This window comes from Ambystoma mexicanum, chromosome 8 (genome assembly GCF_040938575.1).
Source record: "Ambystoma mexicanum isolate Mex_15411 chromosome 8, UKY_AmexF1_1, whole genome shotgun sequence".
Taxonomy (NCBI): domain Eukaryota; kingdom Metazoa; phylum Chordata; class Amphibia; order Caudata; family Ambystomatidae; genus Ambystoma; species Ambystoma mexicanum.
This window is the reverse complement of record NC_090929.1, coordinates 163044129-163068420: the sequence shown is the minus strand read 5'-3', so window position 1 is coordinate 163068420 and position 24292 is coordinate 163044129. Positions and strand designations below refer to the sequence as shown.

Genomic DNA, 24292 nt, shown 5'->3' with positions numbered 1-24292 from the left:
GCTAACTCAGCTGTGGATGGTGCCACAGTTTGTGACCACCCTCTAGTCAGCTGGCTGATGAAAGGGCTTTGTTTTGTGATGCCTCCTTTGTGAGAATATTAATATCTGTTGGATGTGAACACTGATTTGCAATCGTTTACCAACTGGGGAGATGGCGCACTGTTGCACAAAGCTTTGACAAGTAAATTAACAACGTTCCTATGCCTGACTTTCTGCAAGAGGGTTTTGGATGTCTGGGTACTCGACTTGAAGAGCAGGAATTTCGATTTGGATTGTGTCCTCCCACGTATTCCTCATCTTTGATATACATATCATCAGTTTTGCTGCTATGGCAATTTTTTATTCCCCACACCACAGGGCGCTGTGCTCGATGTCATGGCGCCGATGTCCCTCGAGGGCTGCCGTAGGATGTCGACATCAGCAATACAAATAGCTCGAGCCGCGCCCGTTGTCTTCAGTTCCGTTTTTCTGAAAGCTTTCGTCAGAAATGTCTTCATCTTCCAACCCTTATACGCCAAAGTCTGGGTTTAAACAATGCCATAACTGCGGCAAAAAGATGTCTATCACCGACCCCCACCGTGCATGCCTGTGGTGCCTGGGTTCCGAACATCGGACCGATGACTGCGGGTCCTGTCAGGCCATGACAGGAAAAGCTCTCAGGGTGCGCTGAGGTAAACTGGCGGCGGGGAGGGGGGTTTCGAAGACCTCTTCGAAGGGGGATAACAAGTCCGGGGAGTCTAGGGACTCGTCCCAGCGCAAAAAGTCAAAGTCTCGATCGAGGAGTCGATCGAGACAGTCTTCATCTTCTTCATCGAAGAATGTGAAGAAGAGATGCCATAGGTCTCCCTCTTCTTCTTCTTCTGATTCCTCTACGGAAGTTATCATGTACCCAACCAAAAATGATTCCCCCAAAAAATGGGAGGCTTTCAGGAGTTCAATGTTGCGTATATTCGAGAATGAGACCTCGACCCGTCGAAGGAGTTACGCAAAGACCATGCCCTGATCGATCCGTCAGAGGACAGATGGAGGTCAAACACTACCAAGGCAAAGCCGAGTCGCTCTAGGTCCAGCGAGAAATTGGTGAGGGTATCATCTAGAGAACATAGCCCTTCTCTGATACCTCTAAAAAAGAGCAAACCGTCGACAGAGACAAGCCTATCAGTGCATAAATCGAAGGCAAGGCCAAGTAAATCGGCGTTAGTGTCGAAACCTTTGTCAACACCTTTGTGGAAGGTGTCATCGGCACCATTAACTTTATCGATGCCATTGCCCAAGACGGCGTCAACGCCATTAGCATCATCGATGCTATTGTCGAAGCCAGTATCAGCGCCTTCGAAGGTCACTTCGACCATTTCAAAGCCTCTGCCCAATACAGAGAAGGCCTATAAGCCTATACCGAAAAAATACTTTTTCAAATCTGTGGCTTAATTTATGAGGAAGAGCAAGCCTATGAGTAGGATTCTCCCCTGTTTGATTTGGGTTATGGTACCCAAAATGTTCCTGAGGAACTTATTGATCAGGAATCTAAGATAACTGATCTTTATGATTGCCTACAGTCTGCTAGTGGCATAGACACTTCGCCAGAGCTTGAATTTGGCAGACCTGATCTGGCTGAACATGCGGATTCTCATACAAAAATTTCATGAATAGGGTCATTGAATTCATGGGCTGTAGCAGGAATTCTTCTACCTATGAACAAGACGAAATGACCGATATTCTGAATCAAGGCCCTCAGAAGGACCCCGTATTACCTTTTCATGCAACCCTTCAGGGGAAGGTCATGGCAAACTGGGCAACTACAGTATCTGGTCCTGCTGCTGTAAATAGGAACTTTGCCAGAAAATATGGGCCTTCTAGCATTGATCCAGACTATTTGACCAAGCACCCTACACCTGAGAGCTTGGTGGTTCAGGCATCCACGTCGACCAGGCAGTCTGCTTACCCCTCTATTCGCCCGGATAGGGACGACAAGAGGGTGGATGCCTGGGCGCGTAAGATCTTCTCTTCAGGCAGTATGACCTTGAAATCAGCTAATGTTACTTGTACCCTTTCAAAATGTACTTACACCCTGTGGGACTGTGTTAGCATGGTGGCTGACGCATTCCGGAAGCCGAGGAAAGAGACGGCTTCGTGGCTTTAGTGAAAGATGAAAAGGAGGCAATGGGAGAGTGTCTCCAAGCAGGTCCATGGCTTCTAGCACCGTATTACGCAGGTTTGCGTGGTTGAGAAAGTCCGGCTTTGCACCGGATGTGCAAGCCAGATTACCCTTGACGGCTTGAGGTTGTTTGGCAGCAAGGCAGATGAGAGTCTGGAGAAGCTGCAGACCTCCAAGGCGGTGGTTATGTCACTTTGCGCCTCTATACGTCAACCTCAACAAAAATCCTATTCAGGCTCATCTTCCTGAAGAGGTCGTCCTTTTCTTTTCCATTCCTCATTTGGAAGGGGAAGAGGACAGGCTGGACAAAGGGGACAGAAAAGAGTCCCTCATGGTGTTATGTTATATACATTTCTAAAGTGTGCATACACCGGAGGTTATCTTGGCGCTAAGTGATACAGAGGCAGCAGTAGTTCAGAGGAGCCTAGTACAGATAGGTCTTAAGGGCATGACAAAAAGACAGATGGTTATCAACCCTTCGGAGAGGCAGCAGAAGACTATTCCAGGCCTTTGCGGCAGTGACAGAGAAAGCCCGGCCACCGACACGAGAGAGTTTGACTCGAGGAATGGAAATCAGAAGAGCAGACTGGGAGCAAAGAGGCATTGTTAGGGAGAATTCTCTGTTTAGGCTGATTTCCCTAACCTAGTGAGTCCCCCAGCAGCTTTGCTGGATTTTTGGGGTTTATTTTTTTTCTCCTGCCAAGAGTGAGACTCTTTTACCCTCACTCTTGGACATGATTTGAGAGTGTTTCTGTGACTTGCTATGTGCTTATGGGCTAGGGGGTATTTTTTCCCCATAGGCTATCATTGGTTTTTTGAATGTGTGTTACACAGCACCCTCAGTGCAGTAACACAGGGGTGTCATAGAGACCCCCAAACATAGACTCCACACCCTGGGACTGACTACTGTCTCCCTGGGTCTGTAAAGTCACCATTGACTTTACTAGTCTTAACTTAGGAACTTAACCAGTACAAACCATCTTACTGTGGAAGTACTGGTAGGGGCAATTAGATTGCCCCTGGGTCTGTTGTCGAGGGGGTACTGTCCCGTCCCCCCTCGCCGAGTTCTGGCTGGTGGCAGTGGATACCACGGAAATATTCCACCGGAATATTTCCCAATGGGATTTCCCATTGTTTTTAATGCACCACTTTTTGGTGCAATGTTAAAGATACCGCCGGTTTATTTATTTAATATAAATTCACCGGTTGGGGTTTTTTGCCAGAACTCGCCGCCAAAATGGCATCTAGGTTCACTTCAGTAACCCTGAACCCGAGTCGAGCCTTTATTCCACTTTTGGCGGGCTTCTGCACAGAAGCCCTCCACAGTGGTGCCATTCTGTCTGGGTACCACAGGGGGTGTGGGAGGGGGGTTTAGGCACCCTGGACTGAGTTGCCTTGCCAACTCATGTCGCACTCTGGTGTGATTGGCCCAAGTGGTGAGCCACCCCGCTCACCACTTAGCATGTTTGAGTGACAGCTAGGCTGTATGAATGGGGGTTTGCTGCATAAAAGCAGGGTTTTTGGGACTGGTTCTTCAGAAGTCGCCACAGGACCTAAGAAGCCGAAGAGGGAGAAGCCGAGACGACCTGCCAAGACGACACCACCGGTGAAGCCCTGCGGAACCGTCTCACCACTTTTTCCGACGACAGAGGAGATCTCCCGCCGGAGAGTCTTCTTCCCTTAACTGGTGGGGACAACCAGTTGCTGCCTTCTTTTCGCCGTCCCGAAGCATCTCGTGGCCGCCTTGCCTGTGCCAAGCACCCCGGCAACCGGGATACCACTTTTTACCTCAACCGCGAAAGGGGGGTAAACTCCTTTGTGACCGGAAAACTCCACGGCTGGTCTCATCCCTGGTAGTGCAACGACCTGCAGCTTTCCTCCACGTTGAGATCACCTCTTCCCCTGGACGACGCCGCGACTTGCACCCACTACCAGGAACAACTACCACCGCTGGAGGATCCTTTCCACTTTTAAAGGTACTGTGTTCCGCCCGGCTTCCCTTGCCACCGATTGTACGGGGTAGATTTAGCCCTCGGCTCTCGACCCTGGGTAAGCCTGGGACACCCTAACTAAACTTTTTCTAAACTCAGTAAAACCTTTTCTACTCACCTGCAAAGACTTGTGACATTGTGTGATCTTGGGCATATTTTCGCCTGGCTCTCTCTAAAGCGGGCTTCAAACCAATTCTCCTTGTTCCACAGTTGACTGCCTTTGCTAACCTTATGTGAAAAGTGCTTTACCTTGCTGCTTTCATTACTTCTGCTTTTTCCCTCCCTTTTTTAATAACTTGTTGGAGTGCCATCTGACGTTAAGCGCTCACCTCTGTTTGGAAATAAGTGGGGTTAACTTAGACTTGTCCAACATATGACTAGGGATGTACATATAAGTAATAGTGACTGTGTTTTGACTTACTTACCTTTTTCTGTGCTAGTGTAATTTATGAGTGTGCCTTTAAAATAAATAAGTATATACTTTTACACCTAGCTCTGGTCAGTGTTTGCTTGTACTACTGTGCCTCTGTACCTATCCTGTATCCTCTATATACTGCCTAACTCTTCTTGAGGGAAGTCTGACTGCTCAGCCACAGCTACCACAGTGAATCTGTGTGGTGCGGACTGCTACCAAGTGGGTTTACTGCCAACACCTGTAATCTTAAATCTTTTGCAGTGGTCCCAGAGGGAACTGCACAGGTTTCTGCTTAACACTGGTGTACAGCGGTGGGATTTGTATTGAGTATACACTTTAGTGTACTTTTGAGATACCTTAGTGCAACTAACCACAAAGCTTAAGCACAAGAAAGAAAGTCATTTTCTAACCTGTCTACTATGGAAAGTTATAGTCAAGAATCCCTTGCTACAAAAACTGCTGATTGTCTAAGACTTCTCTGTAAGCATAAGAATCTCATGACTAAAGGAAAGAAAATGGAGCTAATAGAAAGGTTGTTAGAAAACCAAAGTCTGGATGATGGTTCAGAGGAACCTATCACTCCAGCAAATGTAGAGAACAGCAATGATATTAATATTGAACAAAGTATTGATGATCTTGAGTCAGAACCAGAAGAGGAGGATGAAACTGTTGTAGATGTTCCCTCTAGGCCTCTGTCTGCTCTACCAGCTGTACCTACTGGACCTTTGCCAGGTCCCACATTTAACCCTCAATACTTTGAACTAGAGAAAATGAAAATTGAATTAGAGTACCAGAAACTTAGTGCTCAAACTGACAAAGAACTAAGGCTAAGAGAAATGGAGCTTAAGTATGAGCTAGAAATGAAAAAATTGTCTGTTGAGAATGCTTCTCTCTCTGGCTCCTCTAGAAGTTCCAGTCCTAAAAGACCCAGGATGCCTAAGGAATTGATTGGTATGTATGAACCTAAGTTGGATGTGTTGGATTGGTTGTCTATGTTTGAGTATAATCATGGGCTCCAGAACATCACAGGTAATGAGTTACTCACCTGGTTGTTCTCTAGGCTTCCCCCTGTTGCAACTGATGCGGTAATGGAGTTGGGGGAGGAGGATAGGAAAGAGTATGAATGTGTGAAACTAGCTTTGATAGCTAGATTTGGGAAGACCCCTTCCCAGTATCTTAAGAGGTTTAGGAGCCTCAAAAAGCATGATGGTACCCCTTGGGCTACCTGGGTGTGTGAAGGGTTAAAAAACTTAGAGGGATGGATTAAGGGTTACAAGGTGAACACTTATGAAGGAATGAGGAATCTTGTAATGATGGAGTCAATTTATGATGCCTGCTCTCCTGAGCTCAGACAGCACTTGGCTGATTCACGGGAATTAGATCCTAGGAAGCTAGCTAAGGCTGCTGACTTGTGGGTTGCCAACAGGGCTACTCACAAGGATTCTGGGGTAACTCAGAAGAAGGATGAGGGAAGACAGCCTAAGAAAGACTCCAAAGAGAATTCTAATAATTCCAATTCCAAAGAGGGCCCCAAACCAAACCATAAGGGTAAGCCACCCGGGAAACCACAGCAGAGTAGTATACCTTCTGGTGCTAAACCAGAAGGAGGTCAGAACAAGCCTCCATTCCAAAGGACCTTTGGGGCCTGTTATGTTTGTAAGGCTACTGACCATGTGAAAGGAGATCCCAGATGTAAGGGTAAACCTTCAGGGGTCCAACTTGTCTCCTTAGCCTTCGCTCCAGAGGAGGAAGTCACTATGGCAAGTGGAAACTTTCTACTACTGGCTGATGAACCCACTGGAGTCTCAGCCAGTGTTTCTTTAGTCTCTCTGGGGTTGTGGGAACAACAGAATTTAGATGTGTATAATTCTATCCCAGATAATACTAAAGAGTATTATAAGGACAGTGTCCACGTGAATGGTCAGGAGACTCCTGCCATCAGGGACACTGGGGCCAGCATAACTGTGGTGGATGAATCATTTTTCAAGGCAGAGGATGTTGCTAAGGCACCCAAATGCCTCACCAAGTTAGCTGGAGGGCCTGTGCAGATGTGTCCCCAGTTACCAGTTCTCATCCAGTGTAATGATATGGCTGTGAAGATACCTGTCAGTATACAATGTGAAGTACCAGGAAGAGTTCTGTTGGGAAATGACCTGAAAGCTCTTGGAGTTGTGTCACATACCCCCAGACCGCCTAGTAAAAGGTTACAGGAGCTCACCAAACCTGCAAGAGAGAAAACCCTGCGAGGTTTATCTCAGGAGATGGTGACAGAAATCACTCCTCTCCCACTGGAGCAACTTACTGCAGTAACTACCAGATCAGGAGCAAAGGGGCAACCCAAGACTCCTAGGAAAAAGCCTACAGCAAGCACTCCAGTGCTTCCAACAAGGACTTCCCCGAGGTTGTCCAAAGTTACACCTGTAACTCCACCTCCAGCTGAGGCTGAGAGGGAGGTACAACCCTGTCTGGTTGAACTAGACTCTGAGGAAGAGCTAGTAGGAGGCCCAGAACTTATTGGAGATCTGGACCCGGCTGACCATCCTGAGCTGCAGTCTTTACTGGCAGAAGGTGGACCCAGCAGGACAGCTTTTCGTAAGGGACAAAGAGAATGTCCAACTCTGGAGGGTCTCCGCCAACAGGCTGCTTCTCAGGCTGATGGGCAAGAGCCTGGGAAGTATAGGTTACACTGGGAAGATGGCCTCTTCTACAGTGAACCCACTGAATCTGAACCTGGAGCCTACCAACGCCTGGTAGTGCCCCAAGAGAACAGACAACAGTTCTTGCAACTAGCCCACGAGATTCCTTTGGCTGGTCACTTGAGTTTCAAGAAGACCAAGGAAAGGCTCTCCCTCTACTTTTATTGGCCAAAGATGGGGGCTGAAGTAGATAGATATTGCAGGAGCTGCCATACCTGCCAGACTTCTGGTAAGGTTGGTTCCAAGAATGTGGCACCTTTAGTGCCTCTCCCAGTTGTGGGAGTCCCATTTGAGAGGGTAGGGATTGACATTGTTGGTCCCCTTGATCCTCCATCCTCCTCAGGCAACAGGTTTATCCTTGTTGTAGTAGACCATGCTACTAGGTACCCTGAGGCAATTCCTATGAGGACTGTTACAGCTCAGGCTGTGGCTAAGGCCCTCCTTGGTATCTTTACCAGGGTTGGGTTTCCTAAGGAGGTGATTTCTGACAGGGGGTCAAATTTTATGTCCAACTACATGAAAGCCATGTGGAAAACCTGCGCAGTCACCTACAAGTTCTCAACCGCATACCACCCTCAGACAAACGGGTTGGTAGAAAGGTTTAACAGAACTATGAAGAGCATGATAGGTGCTTTAGAAGAACCCCTTAAGAAGAAGTGGGACCTTCTACTGCCATGCCTTCTATTTGCTTATAGGGAAGTCCCTCAGGAGGGAGTAGGTTATTCTCCCTTTGAACTTCTCTATGGCCATCCAGTCAGAGGCCCCTTGGCCCTGATTAAGGAGGGGTTGGAGAGTGCTCCTTCCCCCAAGCCAGTCAGAGTGACTGACTATGTGATAGGTCTCCGAAGGAGAATGTCACACATGATGGCAGAAGCAAGTGACAACTTGAAAGCTGGCCAAGCTCTGATCAAACATTGGCATGATCAGAAGGCTAACATGGTTGAGTTTACTCAAGACCAGCTAGTTCTAGTTATGCTTCCAACAAGGCAGAGGGCCTTGCAAGACAAATGGATGGGACCCTTCAAGGTTGTGGGAAAACTTGGAGAGGTCAACTATCTGGTGGATCTGGGCAAACCCAGGGAAGCTCCCCGAGTCTTCCACACCAACCGCCTCAAAGCCTATGTCTCTAGACCAGAAGTTGGAGCCTTGCTTCTAACTTCACCAGAAGAGGAGGAGGAGAGTGGAGCTCTACCTGACCTCCTGAGAGGCTTACCTTTGGACGAAAAGGTTGAAGGAGTTAATCTCTCTTCAGATCTGACCCCTGAGCAACAGGAGGAGTGCAAAGCAATGTTAAATCAGTTTGCCCCCCTGTTCTCACTTTCACCAGGCTTGACCCCTTGGGGACAGCATGATATACTCACTGGTGACTGTCTGCCAGTCAAAAGCAGAGGATATAGAATGTCAGAACATGTCAGAACCCACATCAAAGGTGAGGTCAAGAAGATGCTTGATCTCGGGGTAATAGAGCCCTCTACTAGTCCATGGTCTAGCCCAGTGGTGTTAGTACCAAAGGCAGGATCCAAAGAGTTGAGATTCTGTGTGGACTATAGAGCTCTTAATGCAGTCACCAAGACTGATGCCCACCCTTTGCCAAGGACAGATGAGTTGGTGGATAAACTTGGTGCAGCCAAGTACCTCAGCACACTGGACCTTACGTCAGGCTATTGGCAAATAGCCCTGACAGACCATGCCAAGGAGAAAACTGCATTTTCTACCCCAGTTGGCCTATACCAATTCAAGGTTATGCCTTTTGGACTGAAAAATGCACCTGCAACATTCCAAAGGATGGTGAACCAAGTTCTAGCTGGGATGGAAGACTTTTGCATGGCATACTTGGATGACATTGCAGTCTTCAGCCACTCCTGGGAGGAACATGTGACCCACCTAGGACATGTTTTGCAGGCTCTTGAGCAGGCCAATCTGACCATAAAGGCAAGCAAATGCCAAATTGGACAGAGTAAAGTGGTCTACCTTGGACATGAGGTAGGAGGTGGAGAAATAAGGCCTTTGCTCAGCAAGATTGAAGCTGTGCAAAATTGGACAACACCTACTACTCAGACCCAGGTGAGAGCCTTCTTAGGCCTCACTGGGTACTACAGGAATTTCATTGAGAACTATGGGACCATAGCTTCTCCTCTGAATGTGATCTCCTCCCCAAAATTCCCTAAAAAGGTCAAATGGAATGAGGAATGCAATCAGGCCTTTGAAAACCTGAAGAAAGCTCTTTGCCAAGCTCCAGTACTCAGAGCTTGTGACTACCACCAAACTTTCATCGTACAAACTGATGCTTCCAATGTAGGTATAGGTGCAGTTCTTAGCCAACTGGATGAAAAGGGTAGGGAACACCCCATTTGCTTCATCAGTAGAAAACTGAAGGATCCTGAAACAAGGTGGGCAACAATTGAAAGAGAATGCTTTGCTATTGTGTGGGCACTGAAGAAGTTTAGGCCATACTTGTATGGTTCTACTTTTGTCATTCAGACTGACCACCAACCCTTGAGATGGTTAATGCAAATGAAAGGGGAAAATCCAAAACTATTGAGATGGTCAATCTGCCTCCAAGGGTTTGATTTCACCATTGAGCACAGGTCAGGGTGTCGCCATCAAAATGATGATGGACTCTCTAGGATGTATGTCATCGACTAGAGGTATGAGGTTCATCCAGGAGTGGATTAAATCCTCCTGTCCCTTAGTCTGGGGGGGGCGAGTGTTAGGGATAATTCTCTGTTTAGGCTGAATTCCCTAACCTAGTGAGTCCCCCAGCAGCTTTGCTGGATTTTTGGGGTTTATTTTTTTTCTCCTGCCAAGAGTGAGACTCTTTTACCCTCACTCTTGGACATGATTTGAGAGTGTTTCTGTGACTTGCTATGTGCTTATGGGCTAGGGGGTATTTTTTCCCCATAGGCTATCATTGGTTTTTTTGAATGTGTGTTACACAGCACCCTCAGTGCAGTAACACAGGGGTGTCATAGAGACCCCCAAACATAGACTCCACACTCTGGGACTGACTACTGTCTCCCTGGGTCTGTAAAGTCACCATTGACTTTACTAGTCTTAACTTAGGAACTTAACCAGTACAAACCATCTTACTGTGGAAGTACTGGTAGGGGCAATTAGATTGCCCCTGGGTCTGTTGTCGAGGGGGTACTGTCCCGTCCCCCCTCGCCGAGTTCTGGCTGGTGGCAGTGGGTACCACGGAAATATTCCACCGGAATATTTCCCAATGGGATTTCCCATTGTTTTTAATGCACCACTTTTTGGTGCAATGTTAAAGATACCGCCGGTTTATTTATTTAATATAAATTCACCGGTTGGGGTTTTTTGCCAGAAATCGCCGCCAAAATGGCGTCTAGGTTCACTTCAGTAACCCTAAACCCGAGTCGAGCCTTTATTCCACTTTTGGCGGGCTTCTGCACAGAAGCCCTCCACAGTGGTGCCATTCTGTCTGGGTACCACAGAGGGTGTGGGAGGGGGTTTAGGCACCCTGGACTGAGTTGCCTTGCCAACTCATGTCGCACTCTGGTGTGATTGGCCCAAGTGGTGAGCCACCCCGCTCACCACTTAGCATGTTTGAGTGACAGCTAGGCTGTATGAATGGGGGTTTGCTGCATAAAAGCAGGGTTTTTGGGACTGGTTCTTCAGAAGTCGCCACAGGACCTAAGAAGCCGAAGAGGGAGAAGCCGAGACGGCCTGCCAAGACGACACCACCGGTGAAGCCCTGCGGAACCGTCTCACCACTTTTTCCGACGACAGAGGAGATCTCCCGCCGGAGAGTCTTCTTCCCTTAACTGGTGGGGACAACCAGTTGCTGCCTTCTTTTCGCCGTCCCGAAGCATCTCGTGGCCGCCTTGCCTGTGCCAAGTACCCCGGCAACCGGGATACCACTTTTTACCTCAACCGCGAAAGGGGGGTAAACTCCTTTGTGACCGGAAAACTCCACGGCTGGTCTCATCCCTGGTAGTGCAACGACCTGCAGCTTTCTTCCACGTTGAGATCACCTCTTCCCCTGGACGACGCCGCGACTTGCACCCACTACCAGGAACAACTACCACCGCTGGAGGACCGCCTGGGACACCCTAACTAAACTTTTTCTAAACTCAGTAAAACCTTTTCTACTCACCTGCAAAGACTTGTGACATTGTGTGATCTTGGGCATATTTTCGCCTGGCTCTCTCTAAAGCGGGCTTCAAACCAATTCTCCTTGTTCCACAGTTGACTGCCTTTGCTAACCTTATGTGAAAAGTGCTTTACCTTGCTGCTTTCATTACTTCTGCTTTTTCCCTCCCTTTTTTAATAACTTGTTGGAGTGCCATCTGACGTTAAGCGCTCACCTCTGTTTGGAAATAAGTGGGGTTAACTTAGACTTGTCCAACAAATGACTAGGGATGTACATATAAGTAATAGTGACTGTGTTTTGACTTACTTACCTTTTTCTGTGCTACTGTAATTTATGAGTGTGCCTTTAAAATAAATAAGTATATACTTTTACACCTAGCTCTGGTCAGTGTTTGCTTGTACTACTGTGCCTCTGTACCTATCCTGTATCCTCTATATACTGCCTAACTCTTCTTGAGGGAAGTCTGACTGCTCAGCCACAGCTACCACAGTGAATCTGTGTGGTGCGGACTGCTACCAAGTGGGTTTACTGCCAACACCTGTAATCTTAAATCCTTTGCAGTGGTCCCAGAGGGAACTGCACAGGTTTCTGCTTAACAGGCGGGACGGCACATATCCGGGAAATTTTGTTTGGCTGTATTCTGCACTCTGCTTGTAGAAAACATGTGCACAGTGCACATTGATTTAAAAAGGATGCGCTTCTCGATGGGCAGCCAGTGCAGTTGCCTGAGGAGCGGAGTGACGTGAGCTCCAAAGGGAGGGCGAGTGACTACCCAAACCGCAGAATTTTGCAGCATCTGGAGGCGGTTGATAATGTAGCCTGGCTGACCCAAGTAGAGGGAGTTGCAGTAGTCTGTGGTGCTCATCACTAAGGCGGCGACCAGTGGTGCGTGGTATTCGGTAGGCACAAAGGGGAGCACCTTGCACAGTATACGCAGTTTGAAGTGACCAGACTTGCATATTGCCCCCACCTGGGGTGCCATGGATAGAAAAGATGACCATGTCACACCAAGATTTTTTACTGTTGCCGTGGGAGAAGGGCAGGTACCTAAAGACCACTTTGCAGAGAGGCAATGCCGCTCTGGTTCTGGCCAATTCAAGAAGGAATCTCTGTCGGCAGTTCACCTAACCGGAGAGCAAAACACGGCAGCGGACACTCTGAGCAGGCAGAGCAGTCTCCCACTAGTGGGAACTAGCTCAGGAAGCCCTTCAAGAGATCTTCACCCTTTGGGGAACCCTCAACTGGATCTGTTTGCGAGATCGGAAGTGTGAACAGTATTGCTCAAGGGAATTTCCTCTGAGAGGAGCTTTAGGAGACGTGCTCGTAGTGGACTGGGAATTTCCGCTTCTCTACGCGTTCCCTCCAGTCCCCATCATTCCTCACGTGATCAGGAGATTAAGAAAGTTTGGGAAATCCATGATCCTAATTGCTCTGGATTGGGCGAGGAGGGCGTGGTACGCGAACCTTCTGGACTTGTCCATCTGCCCTCCAATATTACTTCCACAAAGAGAGAAACTTCTCTCGCAAGAGGAAGGTCAGGTTCTCCATCCAGAGGTCAAGACACTGAGCCTTCACGCATGATTTCTGAGAGGTATCCAGTCAATATGTCGAAACATTTTTTCGACATACCAATATGTCAAAACACAAGTGATGACATTTTTTTTTCTTAGAATTTGTTTATTTTATAGGGTTTAGTTTTGTTTAGTTAGCAATAAAATGTTTTTTTTTTAAAAACGGGGGGTTTAGGGGGTCCCCCCCCACCCCCACATATTTTTTTTTTTTTAAAAGGCTTTGGAAAAAATAAATTTTCGCCACTTTTGGTTCGACATATTGGTATTTCAAAATAGTGACTGTTGAAAAAGTCACTATAAACCTTTCTGAGAGGCTGGGATATAAGGAATGCGACCTCCCGGATGATGTAATGGAGCTCTTGCTTTCGGCCAGAAGGCCAGCAACCAAATCCTTGTACCGGTGTCGTTGGAATAAATTCAGTAACTGGTGCAAAGATAAGAATGTGTATCCCTTCCAATGTGGTACACCTATAGTGCTTTCTTTCCTGTTACATTTAGCCAATCTGGGGCTCCACAGTGGAACGATAAAAGGATACCTGGCTGCGCTTTCCATTTTTAAGTGCTCCTCTGAAGAGGTCTCTTATTTTAAGATAACACTGATTGTGCAATTTCTAAAGGGTCTCGCTAACGTGTACCCTCCAGTCCCTTTTCATGTGCCCGTTTGGGCTTAAATTTGGTATTAAAATTTCTCACATGCATTCCATTTGAGCCATTACATTCATGTCCTCTACGGCCCCATACATTAAAAACGGTCCTTCTAGTGGCTCTAACAGCAGCCCGCAGGGTGAGTGAATTACAGGCTCTTACTTGTAAGCCTCCTTACCCTGTTTTCCATGAGGATAAGCTCACACCATCATTCCTGCTTAAGGTAGTCTCTGATTTTCATTTGTCTCAAAAGATAACATTGCCAACTTGTTATCCTCCCCCTCATGCAGGAAAGGAGGAAGAAAGGCTTCACAGGCTAGACCCAAAAGGGGCTCTAAGCTTTTATATGTCAAGGCTTGCTAAATTTAGACAGGATGATCAAATCTTCATTGGGTATAGTGGCTACAAATTGGGACTGGCAGTAACTAAACAGACTATATCAAGATGGATAATTTTAGCAATTGTAGAATAATATAGACTGGCTGGTAAAGAACCACCAGATGGGCTAAGGGCCCATTCCACTAGGGGCATGGCAAATTCTGCAGCTCTGCTAAGTGGTATCCCGGTAAACGAAATCTGTGCACCGGCCACCTGGTCGTCTATGCATACGTTCGTAAAGCATTACTGTTTGGACTCAACCTCATCTCAAGGAGGTCTTTTTGCAAAGGTTGTTCTTCATAAAGTCATGCGTTCTGAGACCCCAGAGTGTGGGATGAAGATTCTAACACCTAATTGGGATTTGGATTTCAATGTCCTGGACCTTGAATTGTTAATTAAGAAATCTTCAGCATCTACAGCATCTGGTCCGAATGGTTTGAGAAATTCGATTTTGAAAATGGATTCAATCACCTGGGCGAAGGTCCTAAAAATACTCTTTGATAATGTCATTCTACAGAAGAGATTTCCAGACTCCTGGAAACATTCCATAGTCATACCCATCTACAAAAAGGGTGATGGGTCTCTGGCCTCTAATTACCACCCTATCTCTTTGTTAGATGCAGATAGTAAAATCTTTTCGGGCATCATCTTAGGGGAATTGGAAGCCTGGGCTAAAACAAAGGGAATTATCCCAAAGCAGCAATCTGGTTTTAGGAAGGTTCTATCTACTTCTTTGAATGGGCTTGTTCTAAATTGCCTGGCTGTAAAGTCATTTACCAAGGGTGGCCCTACCCTTTTTGGAGCCTGGATTGACCTTTCCCAGGCTTTCGATTTGGTCGATAGGAATTTACTTTGGAAAAAACCTGATGCCGGGGGAATCCCTCCTGGCTTACTTTCTATATTGAGAGAGTTGCATTCTAATAACTATATGCGGGTCAGATTAGGTAGATCGGGTTTACTCTCTAATCCAATTAGGATAACTAGAGGGGTACGACAAGGTTGTTTACTTGCTCCTTTGCTTTTCATCCTCTTTATGACGGATCTAACTCTAATTGGTTGCATGATATTGGTTTAATATCTCCATATATCGGTAACATTAAAATAAATTGGTTAGCTTATGCGGATGACATAGTAGTCCTGGATTATTCCCAAGTGGGGCTACAACGACTGCTAACCACTTTAGAATGCTATGCAAGGAGCAATAAACTAAATATTAACCCTTCAAAATCTAAGATCCTATTCTTCAAGAGACCAAACAAAATAGTAAAGAATTTTGCTTGGTAGTTGGATCAGTAGAGGTTGTTTCAGAATTAACATATCTGGGAGTTGTATTAAGATCTTTTCCTACAAAGAGTAATTTGGTGTCATCCATTGATCTAAAAGTGTCATCCATTGATCTAAAAGTAGTGAAATTATGTGCTCAGATGAAAAAAATCAATTCTAAATTCGGCAAATTCTCTATTCTCCCACTTATAAGATTCTACATAGGGAAGGTAGTTCCCATAATTCTTTATGGATTGGATTATAGCAATATAGCATTGGAGATAGATTGGGATGTAATAGTCTAGGATCTGGAAACGCACTTTGGGTCTGCCAGATTGTGTTCCAATTGTTAGTTTGCGCTATGAACTTGGTCTCTCGTCACTTAGATCATGGCTAGAATGGAAGTGGCTGACTCTTTACAGACTAATCTTAGATCCTCCAAAGAATTCCTTATTTGAGGAAACTGCTATAGAGTACCAACTAGGGAACAATGTCTTCTTATGTAGATTGGGGCAAAAATGTTAAGAACTCTTGTCTGGATGTGACTGCGACACTGAGTTCCTTTTACAGAACCCTTTAAAAGTGAAAGAAAAAATGAAATTGAATGATTGGATAGACACTATTGATGATATGCGAAAAACGAAAAGATCAGCCTCTCTGACAGTATTAGATAAACGTCTTTCAACCTTGCCGACTTATTTAAAGAAGTCCCCAAATCCTCGGTTTAGGTCAACTTTCTTGAGATTTCATTTAAATTTACTTCCCACCTTAGAATTACTAGCTATTAGAGATAAGGAAGGGGTGACTTTACCTATCTGTGATAGGTGCCCTAGTAACGAACTCCAGACTATCAAGCATTTGTTATCTAGTTGCTCTGGGACCTGGAGTATTAGGGCTGGACATTTTAATAGATTTGTTCATGATGAGTCCTATATCAATTCCGAGGATTTTTGGGCTAGACTATCTTCTGGGATAGCGTCGGCGTTATCAATTGAGGTTGGAAGGTGTTTAAGGGAACTGAAGTTAGTTTTAGATTGAATTGTTACTAGTGATTTGAATTCTTGTTTTCTTGTTTTTTACTTAGGATGCTTGTTGCTACTGTATTCAGAATATGTAAAAAAAAAAAATGTGGACTGTATATTGTTTTATTATTCGCTGAAATGTGTTAAGTCAAAGTGCACAATAAATAAAAAAAAATAAAATAAAGTCCATGATTAGATAAATAGGTACTCCCTCATCCAAATTGTCACTGCTTTGGGAGTCTATCAAAGATGAGGAATGCGTGGGAGGACACAATCCATTCGAAGAACAAGTTACTTACTCCTGGTAACGTTTTTTTCGATTGGATGTTTCTCCCACGTATTCCTCATCGCCCCTCCCAGACTACCCCGCGCTGTACACTTTTACATACTTTACACTCAGCGTTTTCTGGGAGCTTGTGGTCTTGGGGTACGCCTGGTCAATCACTGGATTGATGGGAACGCGTGGGAGGAACATCCAGTCGAAAGAACATTACCAGAGGTAAGTAACTTGTTCTTCTCCCCAGATAGTGTTACTGTTGTCATTTTTGCACTAAATCCAGCCTCAAGTCTGTCCCGGACTCCACTTTTCTGGGTAATCCTTACATGGGTGTAGTCCGTTCCTTTCAGCAATATGTAAGATTAATAGCCACAGAGCGAATGCCAGGGGAACGCCAATTGCTTTTGGGCTAGAGGAAACCCCCTTAGGCTGGTATCTGACCCTACACTGACAAGATGAGTCAGTGCTCATGTGCAAGCAGCTGTTTTAGCGCTCATTAGGCCCACAGGAGCATGACCTCTAAAACTTTCTTTCTGGGAGCTTGTCTGGAGATTTCCTGAAGGCAGTTCTACATGTCTTCGCCTTCCTGACAAACAATCAAAAAGTAACAAAAAAAAGTGCCGTGTTCAATATCACAAAGGTGAAACCACTGCATACCCCTGTTGGCGACTGATTGGCAAAGGGTCTAGTTTTCAAAGAGTTCTATTGAAAGCTTATTGGGGAGGTGGCTTTTTTAGTGGTGAGTATGCTTTAAATGCCCAATTCTTGCCTCCGGTCAGAACATAGAATAGGAATTGCATTCACTTGTTAGTATAAGTCAGTACTAATACTACTAAATACATATAGGTGAGTATTATCCCTCCCTGCATTACCAAAGTACTATGGTTTGGTATGGCACTACAGTTCATTTTTATCTGGTGATAATAGACATTTGTCCCATTCCCGTTATTGACACCTTTGTTTTTCAGGGGCAAAGCAGAAGTCTTCTGGCAAAATTGCTTTGGCATATGGAGGGCTCTCCAATCCCACCCAAGATCGCCTGGTTTATATGGTTATTTCCCATCATTGTAGGCTCTAGCTGGGTAGATGGATCTTGTTTGACTTATTGTTTCTATTACTGTTGGTTTGTTTGTTCACCCTGGTGTGATTGGTCGTGACAGAGGATGGGCAAGAGACAGGAAATCAGGCCATGTGGACGGTGTTAAGGTCACTGGACAGTATAAACCATGTTTTCTAAAAGGGTTCAAATACTACTAACTGATCATGGGGTCAATTAAATGTGTAGTTTTTGTAATGTTTACTTTGTTGCTGAAACTTTTGTTTTAAATAAAGTGAAACATAATGTGCACTTATGCGTCTTCAATACAATCAGAGGTCCCTTATACTAGCTATTAATGGGACTGCCTGTGCTGAAACGCAGTCGTCAGGTGAGGAAAGCAACGATGGCAAAGACAGTATTTATATGTAAAGAGTCCATAAAATTGGAACCGTCACTCTTACACCCTGGTCTGCTTTCCTTTTCATGCACATGTCGTCCTAAACGTCTAGGAAAAGCCACAGGAGGCATCCATACAGTAAAAGTGAAGTCCATCCCATGCTAGAAAGGAAGGTTGCTTAAATGCCTATAAGCACTATAGATTCTGTAGCAAATAACCTGTTCTTTCTTCTCTCAACAGCATTTGAAGATATGCTTGAAAACCCTTTAAACAGTACTCAGTGGATGAACGACCCAGAAACCGGCCCAGTAATGCTTCAAATTTCTAGAATCTTCCAGACTCTAAATCGCACGTAATGGATGGTATCCTCCCTTCTTCTGCTTCACGGCACTCCTTCCTGCCGACTTCTCACCATGCCACCCCTTTCAGTTTTTCAAGTTTTTTAAACAATGAAAATCACTGGTTTTGGGGACGTACTGCAGGAGATAGATGGCTTTTTAAGTGTGAACAGTGGCTTTCTCTGCTGTATTACGTTGGAGAATGTATGTGTGTGTGTGTGTGCGTGTGTATTTATGGCCAACCTGAAGTTAATTGCCTTGTGGATCTAGTAATAGTGAAAGTGGTTTGAAGATTTTATTTTGCTTTAAGGTGTTAGATTGAGGGGGAGAAAAGTATATTTAAGAATAGAAAACTTTTTGAAAACAGCAAAGCATTAACCTGACCCTTTTTTAAAGCAAGCTTGGGTGTGAAATAAGATGGCACTGCTAAATTCTTTGTCTCGTCCTTTAATATTATCAGGATCCACTATAAGCCAGCTTATTGAAGTTTTTTGTTTTATTTTAATGTCACGGGTACGTTTCTGCCATGTCTGCCCTCTAAGATGGCATTTCACAAAGAAAAACAGGTGTTTTAGCCTTGTACATTTCATGGTGTTCATATCTGCTTTTCACATTTGAGTTTTTCAAATCTTTGTATGTTATAAATGTACCACCAAACAAGCAACATTGAACATGTAGTGCTCTCTGGTTTAGAACAAAACATGTACATCTTCATTTCTGATTAGGAAAAATCGTATTGGTCAAGACACCACTTTAATTTATATTTGACACATTCTTAAATGTTGTCAGTGGTGTTGCAGTTATTTTTCAACTTGTGCACAAACACTGCTTCCCAATACATGTTTAGCCATTCGTTCAATACTAATGGAGATATCTCAAGGAACATATTTTAAGTGTGTTTTATGGGAAAGGAGCTTTTATTTCAAAATCTAAAAGGCAGATATTGTTGCTCAATGAGGAAAGGGGTAACTAGTAGATAGGACTGAAACAGGAGGGATATGTCAACCAACTGCTGAAGGAATGCACATATTCTGGTGCATTTCGATGATTGAAATTCTATTTCCAGTCTTAAAATAGTGGTCACAACATCATTTGATTGATAGAATGTTAAACTTCGCTGGTCAAATGTCAGTTTCATTTTGACATTGAAAGTATTCATATAACCCTATATAGCCATTTAAACTCCTGATGTTTTCCACTTATTGGGCCCCCTTGGAGATGTCACCTGACTCCTGCTAATCTCCATACACAATTTTCAAAGTAAAGAAAATGTGGGTTTTTCACATGCACATGTCTCATTTGCGGCTTCTGGCCCCACTCCTCTGTAGTCCATATGAAATAATTTCTTTTCTTTCACATAGTTTCGGTTGTCTAAAACTAGAGAGGCTCTCCAAGTTCTTCTCAGGAAATATGTTTGCTGCAGGCCTTTCTTTCAGTGTTTGATGTATTTGGTGTATGCATTGCTCTCCCAGCTGTCGAGAGCTGTGTAGTCCATTGGAAAAACTTCTCTACCATTCCCTTCTTCTGCCCCCTTGGAATGTTTTGAAACCTTAAAGTTCACTCGACCATATGTGGATATTGTTAGAAGTGCCATGGTGAGAGAACCAGTTTTTGAAGATGCAAGAGAAGTGCTCAGAGGGATTCTGATATCTGAGGCAGTAATGAAATGGGCACCACTTAGCATTGTTTTGCAAAACGTTTTAGCCTATAGCTTTGTCCCTGCTCCTGACGTTCATGGGGAGCTTGCCTTTGCTAGAACACCAGCTCTCCGTATGTAGCAAAAGTGGTCCCAAATGGGAAAAATACTACATCTTTTGACACTCTTCCCCCATACAGGTTTACTTGATCATTCCAGTCTATGTTTGTTCTTTCTTGGTTATCCCGAATGAGTGTAGTTAACACTTTTGGCATTCAGTAACTCCATGGTTGATCATGCTTAGATCACTTTCCTGAAAAAGGTCTTGCTCAGTATACTGCCTGGGACTGCAGACAAAATCGACCCCTTGCTCCTTTCGTTCAGTGTCTTTCCCGAGACATTGTGCATACTTCATACTCTTATGTTTGGTCCTTGAAATCTTTTCTTATGCTCATATTTTTCTAAACCCCTTAGCTATAGCTGAAATGAGGAAACCTCTACAACCCAAGAACCCCTGGTTTCTAATTGAAAGAAGGTACAATCCATCTGTGTCTGTTGATGTTTCAGAGCTTTTGCTCCAAGGGATGTTTCAGTTGTTCCTCATGCTTGAAGTTGAATGACTTGTTGCATGCTCGTATTCCCTCCACACCAGCGTTTTTACTCTCAATCAAGCTTCCTCCATCGTGCCCACCTCCATGATGAGCGTGGACCGGGGGAAACTTTTATGGCATTCCATCCTTGATTAAGTCCTGTCTGTAAGGTGTCTGCCCCATAATAATTAGAGCATCCTCGCCATCATCTGGTTGTTACTATTGAAGTTACTCTGTCCAGACTTCTCATGACCTGTTGTCCACCTAGTGCCACGATTAGCACTCTTGTATGTACGCACTGTTGGCGGCTTCCTCCAAGGTACATCGGTCATAGTTTAACAAAAGCCTTATACATTTGCAAACTAAACATCGACATTCTTTCTTCTACGCATGAACATCTATACTATTCTATTCTGACTATAAGGACTTTCCTTTAAGGTCTGTAAAATACTTATTTACCTTTTCTTTGACCTTGTTTGTAGATCAAAGATATATTGGATTTGTTGGATCAGGTTTGATGCATTTCATCTTCAAGCAAAGGATGTGGTAGATGGCCTTGTTTTTTTTGGTGTTTTTATTTTGACAGTTGACATCATTTCAGCTCTACAATTCATCTTCACAGCATGGCAAGTTGTCTAAATGCCTTATTTACAGGTCTTTGGACTCTTACAGAGCCTCTTGTTACAAATGCAACCTCATTCCAATTTTGCTTCAAACTTTAATAGCATCTGCCAGTGTCAATGCAGGATTCTATTAAGTAATCTATTAAGTAATCTGTTAAGTATGGGAGTGAGAGATTCCAAATTCCTCCATCGATGGGCATTCTGAACTCTGGATATAAGCGCCTCATATGGCTCTGATTCTCATAAAGTCTCTGCAAATCCTTCTTTTGTGCTAGGACTCTCCAAAGCCCTTCCTATAGCTTTGAAAAACATAGCTCCCTGTGCAATGGACCTTCTTTGGCCAAACTCTGTTTTACCAGTCTGTTTCGTGAATACAAAAAGAACTGTAGGTCTTCATCCAATTCATCTTCCATTTTCGCACCTGCAGAATAACTAAGTTTCCTCTGTTATGCATGAAAATCATAAGCCTTATCCAAGCCACGCATGGGTAAGAGACGCATTTTAAGACAGTGCCTTGATCTGTAGTTGGGAAAACCTTTATCTTACCCTTGATGGGAGAACATCAATTCTTCTTATTCGGATTATCATTACGTCTGGTACTCTTTCTACTCGTGGTTTTTTATATCGGTCATTTGAAACTTGCAGGCGGATTTCAGAAAGTCTTCAAGTGTTTTTACATGGGGAATGTGCACGATGATGTTTCGTTGACCTGCAATTCCTTACCAATTTTGGGCCTGCTTTGACCTGGTTTGTTGGTTCTTTTTGCATACTTTACTCACAAAAGGGGAAACCGCTCTTCTAGCATTCCCGCTGCAGCATATATGGGTTTTCTAAAGGAAATGTGTTGGGCAGACACCTAGCGTATGCTTCTTGTTTTTGTAAGCATTGTTTTCTGGACACTATTTTGCATGCTGAAGCTGGACAGACCTCATTGCAACATGTTTAGCAGAGCCCTGGCAAAGACCTGCTTAGTCCCAATTTTTTAGTTTACTTTTCCTCTGTAATCTAGTCCTACCAAGAGAGAAGGTTGACTAAGTTAATAAAAGAAAAAAGCTACGTCAGTTTGAGAATTCTTACAATAGTAGGCCCCCTCCACATGTTGCTTGCCTCATATGTCATCTCTGTCCTTAACTATTCTTTTGTCGCCTCCTACAAGGGACAAACATGAGCAGCCTTAAGGTGAAACTAGCCTATAAAGTAGGAAAGCCAAAATGACTACCACACACCTTCCCACACCCACTAAGTCCCCCTCACCCCCCGATGCTTTTGTCTGCAACGCCATCATCATGGACCTCATCGTGGACTATGCGGTCTGCGGCTGATATGAGTTGCCTCCCACAACGTGTGGAGGATAGAGGGTTGGTTCTCCCCTGGTATAATGTTCCTTTACTCAGCAGAGAATCATCAAATGATACAATGTACCTCCGAGTAAACCGGTCCACTGTAGGTGTTTGTCTTGTTCTGGCAACAACCAGAGGAAAAGCAGCACTGTTATTATAGTTCTGTTTGTCATATTTGTATTTCTTGAATATTAGTGACACTACTGAACCTGAACTCTACTGAACCTGAACTCAAATGAAAGAGCAATTAACTAGCACCTTTGAAATATGCATGACTCCCACATGGTCGCTTTGCTGGCTGAATAGTGCCAACGCAGCACGCTGAAAGACTCTTGCTGGTCAAAATTAACGTTATCAACAATATAACACGCATTGAAAAGTTAGAGGATGGGGTCATAGAGATTGAATTTAAAGTGGTTTTAACTCTGTGTATAGCTCAGAACAGTGATTCACATTTTGAGAACACATTTCATCTGCAAATAGCAGATTTTGCTAATCGCTCCTGTAAGGGTTACGTTGCATCTGCAAATGTTTACAAGAGGTCACTGACCACTAAAGAAAAGGGTAAGAATTATATTCTGCATCTTTAGTCTAAACAGTGTTATTTGTTTTCTCACACAAAAGACATGACTTTCTGACACTATGTTTCTTCAACAACCCATGCAAAACTAGCACTTTAAGCAGTACAAATACATCCAAATTGTTCAGTTATCTTTTAATTTAAACAGAAAATGTCTCTATCAATAAATTGTATTACATTTTTCCTTGCTTTGTTTTCTGTGTTGAGAGTTGTGAATGTCTTCGCAAATTTTAAGCAATAGTACTACTGAAAGAATTTTACACGGACCCTATTAGATTGAAATTGAAAGTGCATCATTTTCTGTAATTCCTACTGGCTTAATGTAATTGTTCTTATTTCCATTTCAGCATTTTTTGGTGATTACTTTCATTAACTTTTGGCCCTTGATTATGTTTATATGCTTCTCCGCCATTTAATCTTCCATAGATTCTCATGATGTTTGAATATTCTCTGTCATCAGTGTGGGAATCTTCGGTAACATTTAAGAAGTTTACATTTAAATTTAAAAACTGCTGCCACTTAAGTGCTCGATTAGAGTCACTCTGGGTCATATTGCCCCACAGTCAATAGACCTGTCTCCCTTCGCTTCACCCCTGGAGGACATCTTCAGATTTCTTTTTCTCCATACATTCAGTATTGGGAGCCCTCAAAACATCTCTTCATTCTTTGAACAGTTAAAATATAATTTTTACTGTTTCCTTTAACTTTTCAGAAGCCAGGAGCTTCTCCCGCCTGTCGGTGGGTTATTTCTAGTTTCTCGATGCCTCCGTAGATGGTGCACTAGCTCCTTTTCGTTGAGGCGCATGGATAGTGTGCAATACACTATGGCTGACACCAGGAAAAAGAGCCTTTTCAAGGCATGTTCTAATTAGCATCTGAAGAACGTCTGTATTGAAGAGCTTCATGATGACTGCCTCTTTCCTAGTCACAAGATCAACAACTTCTCAATCGGCTGGTCCTTCTCAGACAAGACGCTCTGAGACCATCACAGAAGGTTGGTAGCTTAGTTAGACGATGGTGCTGGAGCCTCTCCACCTCTGTCCGCAGTTATGCTTTCCTCAGGCATATCGGGCCCCTGGAGTGAACTCCATCTTCCAAGAGGCCGAGATCTCACAATGACTTCAGGTGAGAAAAGAGCAACAAAGAGTAATGCGACCCCCACCCGGGCTACCACATCGTCCACTGCATAAGTCCACCAACTTACTCGCGGCCCTGGGAG

The 24292-nt window shown here is 44.3% G+C and overlaps 1 protein-coding gene across 1 annotated transcript in view; it reads left to right on the top strand.

Moving 5' to 3' along the window:
* The window catches only part of UBAC1 (UBA domain containing 1), an 819245-nt gene extending 800582 nt beyond the window's left edge, over positions 1 to 18663 (top strand). The window contains exon 10 of the mRNA XM_069609556.1: positions 18207 to 18663. Within this exon, the coding sequence (XP_069465657.1) occupies positions 18207 to 18322 (116 nt within the window). The 3' untranslated portion in view covers positions 18323 to 18663. The remainder of the gene's footprint in view (positions 1 to 18206) is intronic.
* The last annotated feature ends 5629 nt before the right edge of the window (positions 18664 to 24292 follow it).